Below are 19,134 nucleotides of genomic sequence, written 5' to 3'. Positions count from 1 at the left end.
CCAGTGAGCAGCCTGGAGTGCTCAGCATCCACCTCACAGGGGTAGCAGCAATAACACAGGGTTATCAGCAACTGCCAGGAGCATAAAAGGGGACCAGGAAGACCAGCTGGGGCCAAGTTCTGTCAGTCTGCATCCCCTAAAGGCTTGTATGAACAGGATGAGACAACAGAGACAGAGGAAAGGGGATGCCAGAGCAGTAAGGATGAGATGCATGTCAAATACATTTTTATTATTCACCACTGAGACTGCGGTAGTGCTTAGAGGCTGAAGGTTTGGACTTTGTTGTACCAGGCACCATAAGCACTATGCACATGGCAGTCTTGCTCCAGGTAGCGGGGAAAGCCAGGCTGTGAGACCCAACACAGCACAGAGGGTGCCTCTGCTTTTCCAGCTTGTCTGTGGCCCAGCAAAACCCTCCTCACACTTGGAATCAGTGGGTGATATTCACCAGAGCAGGCTGGGAGTAGAGGGAGAATTGGTCCTTTGAAGGAGTACATAGGACTACATATGGCAGTGCAGGAAACAACAGCCAGAGACAGAACAAATGAGTCACTTTTCTAGCATATTTGAATACTGTTTAAATATAAATATTGCAAATGAGTATCTTTGAGAAAAAATAAAACTGGATGCAAAAATACACCAGTGGTACACTGCATATGCATATAAATAGATTACATGGCTTGCACAGTCATTATATGTCTTCCTTCCGGACCAACTTTTTACAGAGTGCTTCAGAAGTTGAAATAGAGAAAAACAGAAGGGAAAGGTCATCAACTAAACACATTGTTGTTTTGGCAAGTGATTCACCTCCCAGAAAACTGTGCTGTGAAAACAAAACAGTTTCACAACAGACCCACTTGCGTTTTCACATCATATCTACCTCACAGCACGATGGGAAAGAGTGAGCAGGGAAACAGTGATGCATACGGGATGCTGAGTACATTTTAATGGCATTTGAGACCAGTTCTCTACCCATTCAAAGCCTATGATATTCACAGGGTCTGGGAAAGTCCTCTCCTTGATAAGGAGGGCTTAAGTAGTAGTATTCCAAAGTGCTTTACTAGATGCTGGGGCTAAGCCCACATGATCCATTGTAATAGGCAGCTTGCTCCCAATCATCTGCTAGTAAGGAATCACTCCAGTACAGATGTAGTGGATGGGGTCACTACAGAGGGGCTGGTGGCTGCCAGGGGGTCGGGGTCTCCCACCTCACAAAGGTGAAGCAAACATACTTCAGCTTGGAAACTCCAGTGCCCCTGTACAGTGGGGCAGAGTGTGCAGCTGGGGCCACTCCAAACCACAGGTCTGGAGGTCTGGGGTCCTACAGCACAATGGGACAGCAGGAGTCCTGCTGTGGCTGAGCAACAGCTCCTCCTGACCTGAAACCTGGTTCCTGATGGGACATCACCCTAATGCAGCAGCCCTTGCCCAGCTCAGAGGAAGGCAGATGGGGTACAGGCATGTTCACATGGGACTTCTCCAACATCTCTAAATTTGGCTTCTGTTTCCCTCTGTTCCCTTCAAATATAAAAAGCTACATAGGAGGTGCCTGCTTGGTCTGGGTTAGCTGAGGAGCCAGCAACATGGCCTTCACAGACCCTGTGAGGTAGACAGAGGTCAGAGCACCAGAGCAGTGTCCAGACAGAGAACATGGTTGCACCAGGGAGTCCTTGGTGGAGTCCATGACTGGTGCAAGGGGCAGCCCTGCTTCTTGTGGGCACTGCTCCTCCTGCAGGTGCATCCTCTTCTGGGCCCCGCATGGGGACAGTGATTCCCATGCAAGTGCTGAGCAGCAGATAAGGACATGGCACTTTCCGTAGGAAAAGGTGGCAGTGTGCCCTGTGCATCACCCCAGGGGACAGTCTCCATCCCTGGCTCAGCCAACAGTCCAGCACAAGGGGTGCCAAGGAGTGCCTTGGTCTAGGACACGTTTATGTCGGAGAAGAGGGGGGCCTTGGGCAGCAGGGATGCCGTGCTGTCTGCCAAGTAGCCCAGGATGCTTTTGAGTTCACTGCGAGACAAGTTGGCTTTGATGTACAGGAATGCTTCCAGGTGCCTTTTGCTGTGGAAGAGAAACAGGCAGGTGTTATCTCATCCTGCAGATCTCTGCATGATGGGACCCTTGCACCAGGATGTGGCCCCCACCCCACCCCACAGTGGGTGCTAAGGTGTCTGATGGATGCCATCTCAGCATCTGGCAGTCCTACATGGGACACAGCACTGTCCAGGGAGGTTTGGGGTAGGGTAGGGAATCTCCAAGGCAAAGCACAAAATCAGGGCAGAATCTGGACTATTAAAATCGGCTTTTTAAAAGGGATTATTTTGTTGTCCGATGGCACTGGGATTGCCACAGCCTGGCAGACAGCCCCCACCCATTTTTATAGACTCAGGCTATATGAACCTCACCTATACTTGTATTCCATTGTTTCCCAGCTCAACTAAAATTCCATCAGTGTGCTCGCAAATCTGTTTCACTGTCTCTTACCGGATATCTGGGTACGTGCTGGCGAGTGTCGCAACTTCAATTTTAATAGCACCTAAATCCTGAAGTCGGATTATTTCAGCCAGTCTGGGGAGTGCTGAATTCAGCCACGTGGCTTGAGAGCCCTGCCAGAAGAGAAAGAGGTCAGTAGGGCACCGCAGAAGTACAAACTTCCACCCAGCCCAGGAGCTGGCTTCTGAAGCTGTTTCCTAGGGTCTGTTCCAGCCCCTGCCAGACCTAAAAGCAGTAGAACAAGGAATATAAAGGGTGAGGGTGAAGAGTCAAAACCCAGACCCCATGCAAGCTGCACTGAAACCAGAGATTAGCTAAATCATCTGACCATGTTATAATATAAACCTTTGAAAGGAAACCACTGCCTATGGGACAAAGGAGGATGAAATCACGGCTCTCCATCTGGGGAGGGGCAGGCTGGTGGCAGGGGACCCTTCCTGCGGGCAGGCACTTGGACACCTCTTTCTGCCTTCCAGGAAATTAAGCTGATTTGGAAAGGTTAACAAGAAGCCCCAGAAAACTTGTTTTCCTGTTTTTCAGTATATCATGCCCCATGCCATTGTGTTCACAGTACACTCACGTACATTGCTGGTGCAGAAGGCTTCCAGGTCAGCAGCATTCTTGGAGATGTGTTGGGCCAAGTTTTGCTGTTGTGCTGTGCCTTTCAGGCTGACTTTCCTCTTCAGCAGCCTCACAATGTATGCTTTAACCAAGTGGGCATGGACCTTCTCGATGATAGCCTGTTGGGAAGGAGAACGGGGATCATCCATCCACTTTTGCTTGTGGAAAACAGTGTGGATAGAGGACAGAAATGGTTTGGGTGCTGTAAGACTTGCCCCACAAAAATGCCTGCTGCTAATCATGGAATCATGCTGGTTGCCAACCTCCCCATTACTGGTATGCAACATCCTAGATGCCAAGAATTTCTTTGTACTCAAACTAATGAAGTGTGGGAATTTCCGAATCTTGCTTCCTTCTGGGAAGTGTTTAAAGCATAGAAGAGATCTTCATGTGCTGGAGAAATAACAGTACACCAGAGAAACAGGAATTCATGCTGCTCCTCCTGTTCCTTTTTCTAACACACAAAACATTGTAATTTTGTTTCAGCTACTAAGAAGACAAAGGCAGGAAATCAACGAGTTTTTTTTATATAGTGATGTTTCATATATACTGCAGCATCATTGAAGAGGTGGTTGTGAATCAGTTAGGTGGGACTTTTCCCAGTTGTATCCATCTTCTCCAGTCCTTAGGGCAATCAAAGGAGCCATGAGACAGAACCATGCAATTGCATCTGTGTTTCAACATGGATAACCAAACCCACACATAAATAAAGCTGTATTTTGAGTGGTCCCTAAAGCACTTTCTCTACAGCAGGGGTGGGTTTCTCTGCAAACACCACAGCAGAGCTATAGGAGTCTGCCTCTGTTGAAGAGTAATATTTATATGGCTAATCTTCATAAATAGATAAACTTCATGCAGATGAGAAACTTCTCTGAGAGGGCTCTCTGATGCCAGGCCAGTTCATCAGCTAATGTAGGTCAAGGCAACTCGAGTCCCAGAGGATCAGAGCTGAATACGCAGCCTCAGCACCCCAGAATCCCTCCAATATTTCTCTTGGACTTACGTGGTAGAAAGGGTCCTTTAGGGTCTTGAAGTCTGAAATATGTTTGCTGGTGGTTTTAATGATCTCATTCATAATTTCATTGCTGGAGTCCCACTTATTTTCTGTAAACTTCTTATAAATTGGCTGAAAAGAGGAAAATCTGCTTAGTTCCCTCAAAGCAAATTCTATGCATATTTAACATTTCTATATGTACAATATCCTACACAGTGACAGTTCAGTGTGCAGTCCTGTGCAGGGATGTGGTGACGATGACCTATGGGGGCAGGGGAAAAGAGGGCTGTGTTGGGTTTGTGCCTCTTTCTTTGTTCCTCATGATGAAAATGACTGAGAGCTTGAAAGGCTCATATTGAAGATGCTTCGTTTTTCCCCCACATTTTCCATGTTTCGTGCACGCTATCTTGCCTGATTAGAGACTTATGTAACCATCAGGGGGAAAAAAAAAAAAGAAAGAATCATTATGAGGTGTTTTCAATCACAATTTTTCTTGGGCACAGTAAATAAATATGAAAATGATAAAAAAAGCACCACTACTTTGTCATGCCTTCCAAAAGGCCCTACAGAAAAAGCAGGAGAGATTGTGGCTGAACATTCCTAACTCCTACGCCTTCCCCTCCACCACACTTGCTTAACTAAAAAAGCTTGTGTTATATATAAAAAAAAACAGAAAAGCAAAAAGAAATAATTTTTTTTTCTTTAAAAAAGAAAGAAACCAGAACTGCCTTTCAGGCTACCTTTATGAAGAAGCCCAAAGCTGCATAATTGCAGTTCATGTCATTTGTGATTGCTTCTGACAGATTGGAATGTAAACACATGCAGGTTGAGACTCTCTCTCCTGCAGCACTTATCTTAGACATGATCAGCATGTTTTATGTTGGTCTGTACTGTCACCTCTATGTAGCTGTGCTTGTTTTGCCTGCAGGCTTGAGGACCAGCTCAAGAAGAAGTGAGTCTGAGTTTTCTAGCAGCAATGTGAGTTAGGACTGATGCTGAGAGGTGATCTGGCCCTGAGCCCTTCCGAACTTTTCTGCATTTGAATCAGAGATTGGGTCAACTGATAGCACAGCAGAAGAATATGCCTAAAACTAGCACAGGCTGAGCCATGGGGCAGAAGGGTATGGGGCATGGATAAGGTACCTTCAGCTGGACAAACAGCTGCTGAAGCAGCACGTCAAAGCCACTGTTTTCAATGTCACTGAGCGTGCTGAGGATATTGGCTCTACTGTCATCCTTTTCTGACACGTTTTTCTCCGTGTAGTCTCTGGAAGAAAATATCAGCAAGGTCAGAATAATCTGTCCTCAAAAGAGAGAGAGAGAGAAATTCAGAGGTATCCAAACCTTCCTCTGAAGGCAGACAGATGTTCCTCTGCCCGCCCTGGAGTACCTCACCTCTATCACACTATCTGTTGAATAGGAGAATAAGGAGGAAGGAGGAAAGCCTTTCGTTTTGGATCCTTACCTAAAATTCCAGCAGTTGTTAACACTTGCAATCAGTATAGGCTTGTAGTATCTGTGCTTCTTGCTTTTCTCCTTAAAATCTTCAAAAGCATCCTTGTAGCTGGAGGGGAGATGGAAAGGGAAGAAGCAGATGAGCAAATGCCCTTGGTGGCTCTGCCAGCCCTGCCGCCCTACGCTGCCTTACTGCACCTTTTCAGGAAGGCAGGCAGCTCCTTCCACAGGCGATGTGACAGCTCCTCTCCCACTGCTGCGTTGATGTCCTTAGCTCGCTTCTGGCCACTGTAGATACTCTAACAAAGAAAAGAGATCAATTTTAAATGCTGTCTGCTCCAAAAAGGCCAGGTTCACTGATTGAAAAGGCATAGATCCTTAACTGCGGTAACTGCACCCAGCTCTCCTGCACCCCCTGCAACTGAGCCAACGACCGTGCAGAGCAGCTATACTTCTATACTTACTTGGTTAGCTCAAGCCAATTTTGAACCCTATTTTAAGATTGGGAGAGAGGTGAAGAAGAAAGATGCGTTAAAGAAAGTCTATAAAGTAGCCAAGGAAGTGGGGAAAGTGACACTTGGGGGTTTTGCCTTTTTTTTTTTAACAAATGTCGTATCATTGCATTAAAAAACCAATTTAAGCACAACCACCTCAAAATATTAAATGTTTATTTAAAAAAAAATAACTCTACTAATCTTCTGCAGCCAGAGGAGAGTGCTGGGTGTGGGGAAAGGGCATGAGCACTCAGAGCAGCTCTGCCAGTGGCAGTGGGAGCAAGCAGGGCAACAGCATCGTGCTACTTCCTCGCTCGGCTAAAGCTGGCTCTTGTTTCTCTGCTGCTACATTGCCCAGTGTCTGATGGCTTGGCATCATCTGGTGGTGCAAAGAGACTGCACAGGAAAAAATGAAGGCAGATCTCCTGCTCATTTTGCTTATACAGGAGTTTGTCTCCAGCATGTGGTGGACCAGGATCATGCCAGACCATGGGCTTGGGCTGCCCTGTACCACCCACCTCTACTACTGCCCTACACATGTGACTTGGCCTTTGGCTTTCTTGCACTGATCATGGCTGTTCTCAAATCATAAATAGGTGCAGGATGAAACTATTTATTTCTAATATATATCTGTATTACCTGGATGACAAATATTCCTAGTAGTTCACTCTGAAAATGCCCATTAAATTTCTCTGGTTCTTCTTCTTCTTTCCACCTTTGGATTTCTTTATCTAAACATCTGCTCAGCAAATTTTTGATAGTAGCCTTTAGGGAAGGAAGAACAACAGCGTTTACCACAAAGTAGATGTAGCAGCTCCTGCCTTATGCAGGTTTTACCTACCCACCCACTATTTGTCTGGCTGAGCATACTTTTTTCTCAATCCTGGATGAGAAATACAGGCTCCTTGTTGCAAGACGCCTTACTGACCACTTCATGTCAGCAAGGACAACTCCCTCACAATACCCACCTATGCGACAGTGATTTGAGTATTTCAGGGTAGAAATGCAGATGAAGATGTACACCCCTGCCTGCCACATCAGTGGTGATCTGGAGCGCAGGGGAAGGGAGCTGTGGGTTGGAAGGTTGCAGGCCGGTATGCGTGCCAGAGCCCAAATTCCCCCAGCCATGCATTGCCTGTGTGTCACACTCAGTGCTATCTGCAGACCTGGTTTTGCAATGCTTTTTCATGAGCAATTCTGACATCTTGTGAGTGCTGGAGAGTGAAACAAAACGTTCTCAGATTTTCTCGCTCTGATCCCTCTTGTGTGTACACAGCATGGCTTTGGAAATGATATGTATGGCGGCTGGTCTACATTTCTGATCTCCAAGTTTGTTCACATGCTTTGCAGCCCTCACACCCATCTCTCCCATATGCAAACCATCACTGGCTACAGCTAAACCTGGAACTTATCTTTTGATTTTCTGGGAATTCCAGCCCAAAACTACAAAAGCACTAAGCTATGGGAATACCGTGATAGCTGCTTCTTGTTTCCATTAATGCAAGAGTGATCCAAAAAGCAAAGCAACTCTTATTTTCTGCAGACCAGGCCACCCTCCATCAAAGAAACAGATTTTTCAACACCAGACCTGCATTTATCAGCTGAATCCTGAATTCATCAGCTGCAAGAGGGAGCATAAATCCCTCTGGGAATTTAACAGACAATGGGAAAGTTACCCACAAAGATTTGTATTTCCCCCCTAGTTTCCTACCACAAAGTTTGCAAGAACAGAGCAGTTTTTTTCTGATGGCTGCCAGGGCAAAGCAGAAGTTTGCTCTGCAAGTCCCATCTAGCAGAAAGCTGACCTGACCCCCCAAAAGAAACAAAAGCATTCTTGCTTTTCCTTCTTCTCTTTGGAAGAGTGTATGGCCCACAGGTGAGGAGTGTACGTGCAGGACAAGTCGGAACTCGTCTGAGGAGTCTCATGGGAGCAGCTATGGGAAGAGGAGGGACTGAACAGATTCTCACCTCTTCTCTGTCAAGGTATTTCTTTTCAAGCTCTTTGCTCAGACTTGATGGTAAGAGGCTTCCAAGCTGAACTTTTTCCAACTCCTTGGCTAAAACATGATCTTTTCTCATATCTCTGAAATGAAAAAGCCAAACAATTGCATTTTCCAAGGGCAGTGTAATCCAAGACAGCTGTTGATGCAAATTACTAACACTTTTCGAGTCCATCAGTGAAAAAAAAAGATAGAAATGTACACTGTCCTTAGCCCAGGCAGAACTCAGAGGAGCAGAATCTGTGCTGTGGGTGGGACCCTGAGCAGCCCTGGGTAACAGTCGTGTTCTGCCCAGCTCCTGAGCACCAGCTGCTGTGTACTGGTGGGGATGGGGGACCTGAAGCAAGCTGGCTGTGGAGAGAGGTGGTCTCTCAGCAGATACCTCTGGGAAGACCATGCAAGGCAGCTGCTGCCCAGGCCACCACTGTCCCCAGCACTGGGCTGTGCTGTTCAGGCTCAGCCCTGCTCCTCACTGTCACTGATTTCCAAACACACACTGGTTCAGGCCTGAGTATCTTGACCTAGAGCACACTACTGGCTCTGGAAGGCTTCCAGGATCAACACTGACTCATTATATTCCACCAGTGAAACACAAGAAGAAAAGTGGAGGTGAAGGTTGAATGGCTTTAGAACAGCAGAAGAAACATTGCTGGTGTATTTACTGTTTGTCACCTAAGAATGAGAGCTCTCAATTCTCCATCCAGTACTATAAGCCACAACAAGGAATATTTTCAGTTTGATAGCTGACAGGGATTGTGAGGATGAAGGGCGACCCTTGGCTGAAGACGTCCTCTTACAGGGGTACACTCTTTGGTCTCCTAACCAGGAGGAGAGCATAAACAGTAGGTAACATTTAAGCAACATCCTCCATGCCCAGGATAACTGGATCTCAGGTTGTTCGATTTATTGGCTGTCCTCTGGTCCAGAGGGCTGAAATTTTCAATTTTTCCAAGAATGACTTCAGCAGAAATGGAGCTCAGGGCAGCAAACCTGCTCAATTTACCCAACAAATGAAGCCCTAAACATCTGTGTCTGTCTGTTGCCCAGAGGCCCGACTGGTGAGATCGGCCCTTAGTTTACAGGCTAGCAGCCTTGAGTGTGTCCCTTCTGGCTGTCCTGGCCAGCTACTGTACATCAGCACAACAGCACTAAAATCTAGCCAGGTGCCAGATTGCATTGCAGTGATACCAATTCATAAATCAAGAAAATGCCTGGTTTTGCAGCCAGCGAACCTGCATTGATCACCAAGGATAAGAATGTGTAAAAGCTTTACTTACTTTGGATAAAAATTGTGCACCCATGACAGGAGAAGATAAACGTCCTTGTCTTCCAGATGAGATTCCGCACTTTTTTTTGTCTGGGAGGCAAAATAATTGTGGTAGAGTTCTGCATATATGCTGAACACATTAAACTCAGGAGGATAAAGCTGTTTTATGTACTTCACAACCACTATCAAATCTTCTTTCATTGTCTTTCCCATATGCAGGAGATTCTGGCCAACTGCAGAGAGGTTCTCAGTTCTAGGAGTACGGCTTGTGTCTTTCATTCGAGTCTCTACTGACTCCTTTACTGCAGCCATCCAAAGCTCTTTCCATTTTCTAGGTCTAAATGGCATGTTTTGGTCAGGTGGATTCTCTGATGTGTAGTTCTGATCTTCTTTCTCCTGCTCTTTCAGTGCCTCTACTGCCTGCTGCAGCAGTTCTGGGTTTGTTTTTGCTAGCAGTATGGAGTCTTTCAAGATGCTGAAGACTTTATAATTCAGAACTTCGTAGATGGACTCGACATCTTGCTGGCTGGTGCTCAGTCCCTCCTCACTTTTGCTGGACAGGCTCTTCTGCAGCACAATCAGATGCTGAGTGGCTTCGCAAAACTTCTGCTCTTCGAGGAGATCCATGATTTTTTTGACTGGTGAAAAAAGAACAGCCTTTCTTTACCCAGTAGTGAAGGTTTACATTTCTGCTTTACAAACAACTATGGCTCTGGAATGTTTGGTTTTTTTTTTTAAATTATTATATTTCTCTAACACTGGATCTTAGGCTCCTTTACCAGATAGAAAACCTTTCTGGTTATTTAAAGATGAGTTTTTTTCTAGATTGCCTCTAACTGGGGCAATGGAAATTTGAATACCCATCACTACTGTGTTACATATGGACAGCTATTCATGAGCTACCTATAACTGTTCCCAAAATTTAGATTTGTGAAGTTCTATTTATTTATTTATTTGTTATCAACTTTCCCATTAATATGATCTCCAGTCGGAAACATGGCTTTAGAAAAAACGTAGATGGCAAGATGTAGCTAAATGAGATGTGCTAGAGGAAATATCACATGGGTTTTCCAGAAATAGGCTGGCACAATCTGACCTGCGAAATGTTTTTGATGGATGCATTTAGCACGATATAAATACAATTGAACTGTCTTATTTGAGCTGCAGTCTCTCAATACCGGGCAATCTGAGAAGTTATTAGTTAAACTGGAGAAGTTATATCCCAAAATAAGTTTTGTTGGGTGTGTAAGGCTTTTATGAAAAACTCTGGGTGGAGAAAGCTTATATTATTCATGAAACTCATCTTACTTCATATTCTCCTCAGAGACTGTGGCACAAAAGCTGGGAGTGCCCTACTTGCATCTGTTAATTACACAAAGTTCAGAGACATCATCGAAACTGAGGGCTTAGTATTATACAGTTCCTGCATTATACAGTAACAGCAAGATAACTTGAATAGGAAATGGGCTGAAATTTAATAGCACAAAGTATAAGACACAAAGTCAATAGAACAAAAGGTACTTGGCAACAAATAGGATTTTTGCTGCAAGCTGGATGTGAATCATCTTGAGATGGAGGAAGAAGAGACATGCCTGGAGAATTAGTAAATCATTATTGAGAGATGATGGTGAAAATGTTATATATGACCCCAGGATGTGTACAGTGAAGAACAACCAGCTGAGACAGGAAAACGGTAACATATTGTACCAGGCAGTGGCGGTATCTCATCTGGAACATTTTCTGCAATTCTGGTTGCTTTATTTCAAAAAAGACATTGGGAATAGGGCAGTGTAGCAGTAAGAAGAAAGGCACAAAGAGCCTGTTTTCAGTAGACTTGTTTCTTTAGTTGAGCAAATTCAAGGTACAGCTCATGAAGTTTATGAACCAGGTAATGACATATGTCATCTGAGATGGTAGGTGAGCCTTGGAAGTGCCAAGGGGCACTTTCCTCTGCAGTTCTGGGTTTCTCTGAGCAGGTATTGTGACTGGAGGAACTGTATGTTCATGTATCAGCCCTGAGAAAGACCTGCGCACACCACTCACTGCTGCCTTGGGGAAAAAGGAGATTTCACGGGGTGGTGGTTTCATGGAGGAACAGAACAGAGAGCTGTGTTTTGGTTTCTTGCCCACCCACAGATCTCTGTGTCACCATGAGAAGTAGAACTAAGTTCTGTTTTGGACAGAAACCACACAAACTGGCAGTTCCTCAGGGAGTATGCCCTTGGTAGCAAAAACTTAGGACCTGAGGTCTCCCTCAGCCCATGTTTCCCAAGGCTCCTTGGCAAGTCACTTCAATCTGTTGGTCCCCTTGTTTCTCAAGAGGACAATTTTCCACCTTGTGCAGTCCCTGTAGAAGGAACTATGGCCTATGAGGTGGTGTAAGGAAGATTAAGGAGCACTTACCACTGGGTGTCTTGATCTTTTTAATTTTCTTAAATGCATTTGTAAAGATTTCCTTTATTCCTTTCTTCCCCTTTTCAGGACTGTCGCCAGCAGAGGTGCAGCTCCCATTGCTCGCAATGGAAGATGCACGTGAGGATCTGTAGGCTCCCTCTGGCTTTTCGCTCATCTTCTCCTGGTCCCTGGACCAGATGTTGTCTCCAGAAGGTTCAGGACAGGCAGGGATTTGCTTAGCTACTGATGTCGAAGGGTTTTCAAGCTGATTGTTTTCACCAATGCAACCCTCTGATCCACTGCACATTCCAATGGGACCATCTTGGAAAAAAGGTAACATTTTCATCATTTTCCTTTTAGCCTGTAAGTTTCAGAAAGAACTGGTCAGGTTATAACAGTTGGCATGAAAAATACCACGACACAATGTGGCAAAGTGTATTCCCATTAATAAAATTAATTCTGGAATGAGGTGTCCATGTGTGGGCAGTGCTACACACATCTGATATGAGCACAGCTCGGCAGGAAAAGTCTCTGAGCAACATCACCTCGGGTAACTGAGAGGATAGAAGCAGCTCTCTGGTCTAATAAATAACTTAGAGCAAATCAGTGAGTGATTTTCAGGATGACTCAGATGGTCTGATTTGAGATCTTGAGATTGTCCAGGTACAGGAGAGAAGGGTTCTCTCATGGGATGCTGTGGGAGTACAGACATGAGCATGAATGCTGCACATGAATGATGTGGGAGGGTGGGACAAGCATCCTGTGCCTATTCAAAGCAACCACAAAACTCCCTTTATGTGCTTTATATGGCATTGGGATCAATTCCCACCTTCCTCAGGGCCTGTTTTTGCTGGTCTCTGCTCATCTGGCTGCAGCTGTTTCTGGAAGCATCCATGTAGCTTATTGCACACTGAGTTTGCAAGTACAGCATGAATATGAGATGGGCCTGACAAGCCAGTTATGCATCAGTCTTTGCTGAGCAAAAGTCCTGCTGGTTTAACTATGTCCCCATTTAAGTCACTAATAAAATTCTTAGCTTTATTGAGGAGAGCTCACAGGGAAGGTGACTGAGAGTTCAGAAACACTGGGGATGTGAACAACGTGGTCGAAAGGATGGGAGTGTGGGAAGCACAGCAGTATCTCCTGATATGAGCATTAGGAGACTTATCACTTTAGGCCCCAAAATCCCAGCTTCAATGCTCTACATGCTCTCCGCATCACTAAAGCAGCAGACAAAAGCTCAGGGACATATTCAGACCCTTCAAATCCACTAACATTCTACATTACCTCATTTTCAGAATGGTCCCAGGGTGACTATGGCATTCCAAGACAAGGCAACTTCAGCGTGACTTGATGAGTGTTTTCAAATACCCAGCAGCAATTATTTCCCCGTCTCTTTATGTTGAAATGTGGGGCTTGGGCAGAAAGAAATGCTAGTGCAACGGGGTAAAGGAGGGGGAAGGTTCTGATAAGCAGGTGCTAACCAGACTGGATTTTTCCCAGAGCTGCTAAATGAAACTGATGCGAGTGACCAGGGCTGCTGCATGTATGTTCAGAGCAGTCCTTGCCTGGCTGACGGGGAAATAGAAAAAGGCATGAAGATCAGGGTGGTTTAGCCTTGTTTAAACAGATGTTATCCTGCTAGAATCCTGCTCTACCACTAATGCTCCTGTGCTACAAATAATTAATGGTGGCCATTTGTTATTGTAAAAACACATTGTTGGAGTTTGTATTTAGAATTCTTCAGGTACTTATAGAATTTAATATATTGCTATAGATTTATTTGCATAATTATATTAATCTACGTAATAATTATATAAATATTTTAAATAAATAAAGGGACTCATAGTTTCCAATCCTTGTTCTAACAACACTTTTTTTAATTGACTTTCTAGGAGACCAGTGTACTTTTGTACGAAGAACTCTCAGGCAAGTTTTGGCTTACCTGCACTGCATAAGGCAGAGGAATTAGGTTTTGAATAAAGGAGGAATTTCACTTCACTTATCAGGCCACAATGTGGTGATCTTCAAATACCCTTGTTAAGTTTACCCTGTTGCTACGTATCATGCTGATACAGACTTTGATACTTATTTCTGAGGAAACTTGTTCGAAGACTGTGGGTTTTTTGTTTTAATTGCAATTCCTCCTGCTGGCTCCTAGCAGCTTGGAGGCCTTTGAAGCAACAAGTTAGTGGTAGCAGCAGGGTGGTATACAGAGCAGTTAGAGCCTGGCACTGCTGAAAGCTTTCCTTCTCTCTGTTTTGGCTGCCAGGTCATGCTCAGGATTAGTAATGCTACTGCTTTTAAAACACAGTGAAGATTAAAACTCATTTAGGCAGGAGAAGGACGGGTGTGGGTGTGTGTACGACCGGGCTGGCTCTCAGCTAAATACGTGATCTGGGGCAAAGTGTGAAGCTAAACCTAAGGTGCTCCCGTGGCTGAGTGTGACAGTGGTGGCTGTCAGAGCGCTGTGCTCCAGGGCTGTGGGGCCGGTGATGTGGGTGAGCAAAGGGGGGCCGGGCACCAGAGCTGCCCAGTGGCACTGAGCCAGGGCTGAAGCTATGCTCCTTCCCGTAGCACACTTACTGGAGAGGGAGGAAAGGAGAGATGAAACACCACGTTTCACGCCAGCTATTCTAGTCAGGATGCCCCACTATAATCCTAAAAATGGTGGAAAAGAGATTCTTTTTGTTACATTTCCATTACAAAAAATACCATAGCAACAGAGATGCGCTCTAAGTGTTTGGGACTTCCCTAATTTTTGGAGGACTATTTTCCTTGTTTGTATTTCACAGTATGATGGTGTGTTTAGATTCATTCTGCCAAATCCCTTCCTTCCTGCTTGTTCAGGCACAGACTCAGCTGAGTCCTTTCTCTCTCTCCTATTATTCCAAACAAAGCATTTGTTGTTCTTTCTTTTTCTCTCATCAAAGAAAGTACCTCTCCCTTTCTTATATCCAAAGACAACTTCCAGAGTTTTTTGTTTTGAAGAATGATGATCAGAAAGGTGAATTTCAGAATGGTTTTGTTTCTTCTTCAATACAAAGATGAATATCATGTATATTTGAAAACCATTGAAATGACATTACAAATAAAATAGTCCGTATGGGAATGATTAAGTTGGTTAGAAATCTAGTTTTTAATGGCTGGCAGAACTTTGTCCAGATGAACAGCATAGGAACTGTTGGCAATTTTGGTGTGTCAGGGTGTGATTTTTATCTCGAGCTAATAAACACTGAAGGAATTAAGCATCTGAGTAAGGCTGTCAATGCAGTATCTGCCATTGGTGCAGTGGCCATGCTCACTCACATTTGGCCAGCTTGAACACTTGCCCAGCATTTATGGGTGTGCCACTGCTGGTTTCTATATGTTTGTATCTACATCAGGAAGTATCTGCAACAGGAAATACCAGCAAACCCCAGCTCTGCCTTGAAATGCAGCCTCTGTCCCTTCCGGCAAGTAGTACCAAAAACTCTGCCTCCGTCTCTTCTCTTTATCATTAGATGGCCAAGCACTTACTGTAAGAAACGCCTAATAGAAACTGCCTATAAGAAGCTTTCTTAACAAAACCTCCCCACTTTCTCCAAGAAACACTCAGCTAAAAGGAAGTGGCACTGGTTATGGCTGGAGGCCACAGGCAGGAGATGGTGTGCCAGCACTGCTCCTTGTGCCCCCATCAGCACCTGCTCCAGCCTGCTGCAGCAGATGGGACACACCAGGAGCTTGGCTTCGGCTTGCACGGCCACAGACTGCTCCTGTATACCTGTGCTCTGCTCACACATCAAAGCTTGTTGAAACTTCAGCAGGTTCCTAATTGTTTTATCAGTTAACACTTTGGGAAATGCCAAAGAATTTCTCAGGCACACAACTCAAGCTCAAATCTTGGGAAATCCAGTGGTTTAAGGTCAAGACTTGACATAGATCCCAACTCACTATTATTACTAACTTGCTGTTAATTACTGTTATCATCATCATACTCATTATTATGTGGCACTATAGTCTATGCCAGGGGAATCTTTAGCTCAAATTATATTTGACGTAGTATATTCAGATTGTGGTTTCCAACCAGAAGAGGAGCACAGCATGCATAGCATCTATCCAGAGCTCTGTACCATTTAGACAGCAGTGCTGCTGACTGATGGTGTGTCTGGAGAGGGATGCAGCAAGCTCTCCGCACGGTGCTGACCACAGTGCGTATCCCCGGGATGGAGTTTTTTCCAGGGTGGACTGCAAGGGTGAGGGAAATCCCTGGAGCAGAGCCACGTTGCAGGACACAACCTAGACTCTGGCCACAGCTGCTTCCCTTTTCTCCTTTTCCTCCTCAAAGGAAACATCTTTCATGCCGCACACTTACGGGATGAGCTCATTTGCAAGAGGTGGCTCATACAGTGACAGAGAGCACTCAGGGGAAGAGATTTACTGATTACCCCTGTTCTTAAATGTTTTGCTGAGCTTTTTCCTGAGCTGCTGCCAGCATTAATAATCATTTGTTTGGATTCTTGTCCTCTCCAGCCTGCTGACATACCACATCACAAGGATTTATGTCTCATTTTAGTGGAAATCCCCCACTCTCCCACACACTCGCAGGTATCCAGAGTTATTTGGCTAAGTTCATCTCTGCATCAGCCTTTTCTCCCCCCCTTTCCTGTGGAAATGGGGTTACTCCTGCCCACATAAGAAAATCACACCAGGTCAAACCGTCTTTGCAGGCAGTAAAGCAGTGCGGCAAGTCTGAGTTTAGTGTACTTTGGACTAAGCTCGGACACCTAAAAAAAATCTCCTAATCAAAGCAATCTCTATGGAGATGCCATCACCAATCTCTGCAAGCTGTGTTTTTCCTGTGAATTTTCATCAGCTGGTTTGGGTACTGAAAGGAGATACTGTGAATACAGAGGCTCCCACTTGGCTCTGCCTGAGAAATCACATTCCATAGACAAGCTCCACCAACACCCTCACCTTGAAATTTTACTGTGCTGGTCAAGTCCAGGGTCCTGTCCACATACCCTTATGGACACCCACAACCCTGCGTAGTCCAGCACCATCCTGATGGTGACCAAGTTCCGCTCTTAATGGGGTCAGAAGCTGAGGGGAAACAAAACCTGTGTCACCAGTAAAGAAGTCAGGGCAGGAGTAGAGCCTTCCTAGGGGATTCAATCCATGGGCCAGGGACTCCCATGGGGCTGAGGATGATGGGGGACCAAAGGGACTTACGGGAATGGCAGTAGTAGACCAGGCAAAGGACCCCAGGGCATCTCACTTGGTGTGAGACACTTTAAACCAGCATTAAACCATGTTACCATCTTACATGATAGGGGAACAGAGTAGATACAGCTACATGGTGCCTCAGTCGTTTTTAAATGGGAATTTGTCTTCCCATAACTGGAAACAGTCTTGTAAACCAGTGTCTCCTGTTGTTAGAGAGAAGTTTTCAAACAGCAAAACAGAAAGTTACACATATATATATTGTAACTGGGGAAAAGCAGAGAAAATGCAGCTCATTATGTTTATTTTTCTACTTGCTTCAAATCCGAGCAATGTTATTGTAAACTTCCGCTACTAAATGAGAACCCAGCTGTGGCTGTCTAGGATTTTGTTTTCATAACAAAATAAGCCAAATCCTGCATTCAGGCCTGGAGTTTGCAAAGTTCAGTGTTAGAGCTAACAGTGGCTGAGGAGATACACAAACTCCCTGGAAGCCTCTGCCAGCATCTTCAGACTCTTTGGCTTTCCAGGCCTCTCCTTCCAGAGAGGGTGACAGAAGCAAGCCCAGACCTGATTTTTCTGAGCTCTCTGCTCCAGTTTGATTGGCTTTTTAGGAACTGGCAAGCCTCGAAGTCCCTCAGCAGGGGCAAGCAATTGAACGCTTTGGAGAATGACTGTTCCTTCAGGTTTTCTGCTCTGAACTTGGGTGTGTTGGTGAGGCACCGTGGCTTCTAGAGGAGCAACATGCTCCAGTCATAGTAAGTTCCTTCCTTACTTTGCAGCAGCCTCAAGAAGAAATCGTACTTCAAACACACCAAGGATCCTAACCTGAGGTTGAACTTTTCAACTTGTGCCTGAGGAGTTGGTGCAGTGGATGTGGGGTGGCTGCCAAAGGATAGGAGGGAATTTCAACGGGCTCTTTAGTGCTCTGGGAAAAGGCAGGTCCTAGAGGCAGTGGGGCTTCCCTGACTTGGCAAAAAAAAAGAAGTCACAACGTGGCAAATATGGCAATGCAGAACTGTGCCAGCTCAACACATTGACCCTGGCAGGATGCAGGGCACAGGGTCTGCCTGGGGCCATACAGGGTCCAAGCACTTAAATGGTGTGTTTTCTGGTGCAATCATGCTGAGTGAACATAATCCAATTGTTTTCCTGCTATCTGGGAAGAAAAACACTGCCTTCTTGAACAGAGACAAAGAGGAGGGGGCAGGAAGTGCCACGCTGAATCTAGATCCCAGTGCCTGATCTGGGTTTAGGATGCTTTGGTGATCCTATGTCGGGATTTTGGGGAAGAGGATGGCGGTAACAGGAATCACTGCTCACAGCCTGTGTTTTATGCCCTGAAATCTGGGGGATGAGCAACAGAAATCCGACCCAGCCATCACAACGCAGACAAATATCCTAGCAGTCCCCAGCCCCGGGATGTCTCTGGAGCTGCGATCCTTCTTGCAGCAGTTTCATTTAGTCTCTATTCTGATTATTACGAAGTGGGTCTGAAATCCGTCACTTTGTCCATGAATGCACCCCTTAAACACCTACCACCGACCTGTCCCCTCCCTCGGAGACAACAGAGAACCTTCAACAAGCCTTGCGACAAGCGAGCTGGGAGGGCGGCAGAGGCGCGGGAGAACCGGGACAGACTCCAGCGCTAAGGGGAAGGGGAAAGCGCCGAGCCCCGCAGCACGGACAAGCGGCGCTACGGACTTACTGTGCTGCGGCTCCCGGGCGGGCGGCGGGCACGGGGCGTCTGCGCGGCGTCTGCGCCGGCAGTCCCGGGCGGCCCCTATAAGGGAGGGCTCGGAGGCGGAGATCGGAGACCCGGTGTACGGGTCACTCCGGTGCACCTCCCCTCCGAGAGCGGCGAGAGCCAGACGGGAGCGAGAAATCCCCTCCGACGGGGAAGAGTTACGGCGAGGGGGGCGGCTGGCCCCGGCGTGGCGCCGGGTCCCTGCGGGTATCTGAGCCGCAGCGTGGTGTGCTGAGGGCATGGTGGATGGGGTACCCTGGCCTCACTGCCCCGAGGGGTTGTATGCGCCATGTGTGCCACTGCAGCCTTGGAAACCCACCGTTAGGGAGGGAGGGAGCAGCTGCCTCCAAGAGCTCTACTCCCTGATCGGGGAATTGCTACTGGCTGGCAGAGGTGAGGTGTGTGCCTGAAAGCACAGCCTTCAGTGTCTGTATTGGGGACCCATATCGTGCCCAAGGTGAAGTGC

At 46.1% G+C, this 19,134-nt stretch overlaps 1 protein-coding gene across 3 annotated transcripts; it reads right to left on the bottom strand.

The window, feature by feature from the left end:
• Positions 1–1,505: 1,505 nt before the first annotated feature.
• Positions 1,506–18,767, bottom strand: TNFAIP2 (TNF alpha induced protein 2). 3 transcript variants are annotated; one of them, XM_061464059.1, is made up of 13 exons: positions 18,630–18,648; positions 13,204–13,291; positions 11,729–12,080; positions 9,336–9,963; positions 8,027–8,141; positions 6,698–6,823; positions 5,763–5,863; positions 5,575–5,673; positions 5,253–5,376; positions 4,119–4,241; positions 3,079–3,234; positions 2,486–2,607; positions 1,506–2,062 (listed from the first exon to the last, which is right to left on the bottom strand). In XM_061464059.1, exons 3-13 carry the CDS (start codon positions 12,066–12,068, stop codon positions 1,921–1,923), a joined length of 2,076 nt encoding a protein of 691 aa, XP_061320043.1. In that variant the 5' UTR covers positions 12,069–12,080; positions 13,204–13,291; positions 18,630–18,648; the 3' UTR covers positions 1,506–1,920. The 3 variants fall into 3 exon arrangements, with proteins under 3 accessions (XP_061320043.1, XP_061320042.1, XP_061320045.1); XM_061464058.1 differs by lacking the exon at positions 13,204–13,291 and having other exon boundaries at positions 18,630–18,767; XM_061464061.1 differs by lacking the exons at positions 13,204–13,291; positions 18,630–18,648 and adding an exon at positions 16,676–16,694.
• Between the last annotated feature and the right edge of the window lie 367 nt (positions 18,768–19,134).

The sequence above is a fragment of the Pezoporus flaviventris genome, unplaced genomic scaffold (genome assembly GCF_033815535.1).
Source record: "Pezoporus flaviventris isolate CSIRO_AGI_PZ_B2104156 unplaced genomic scaffold, CSIRO_AGI_Pfla_v1 ptg000036l, whole genome shotgun sequence".
In the NCBI taxonomy this organism is placed as follows: Eukaryota; Metazoa; Chordata; class Aves; order Psittaciformes; family Psittacidae; genus Pezoporus; species Pezoporus flaviventris.
Note: the sequence above shows the minus strand (reverse complement) of the source record. Positions and strands in the feature narration are given on the sequence as shown.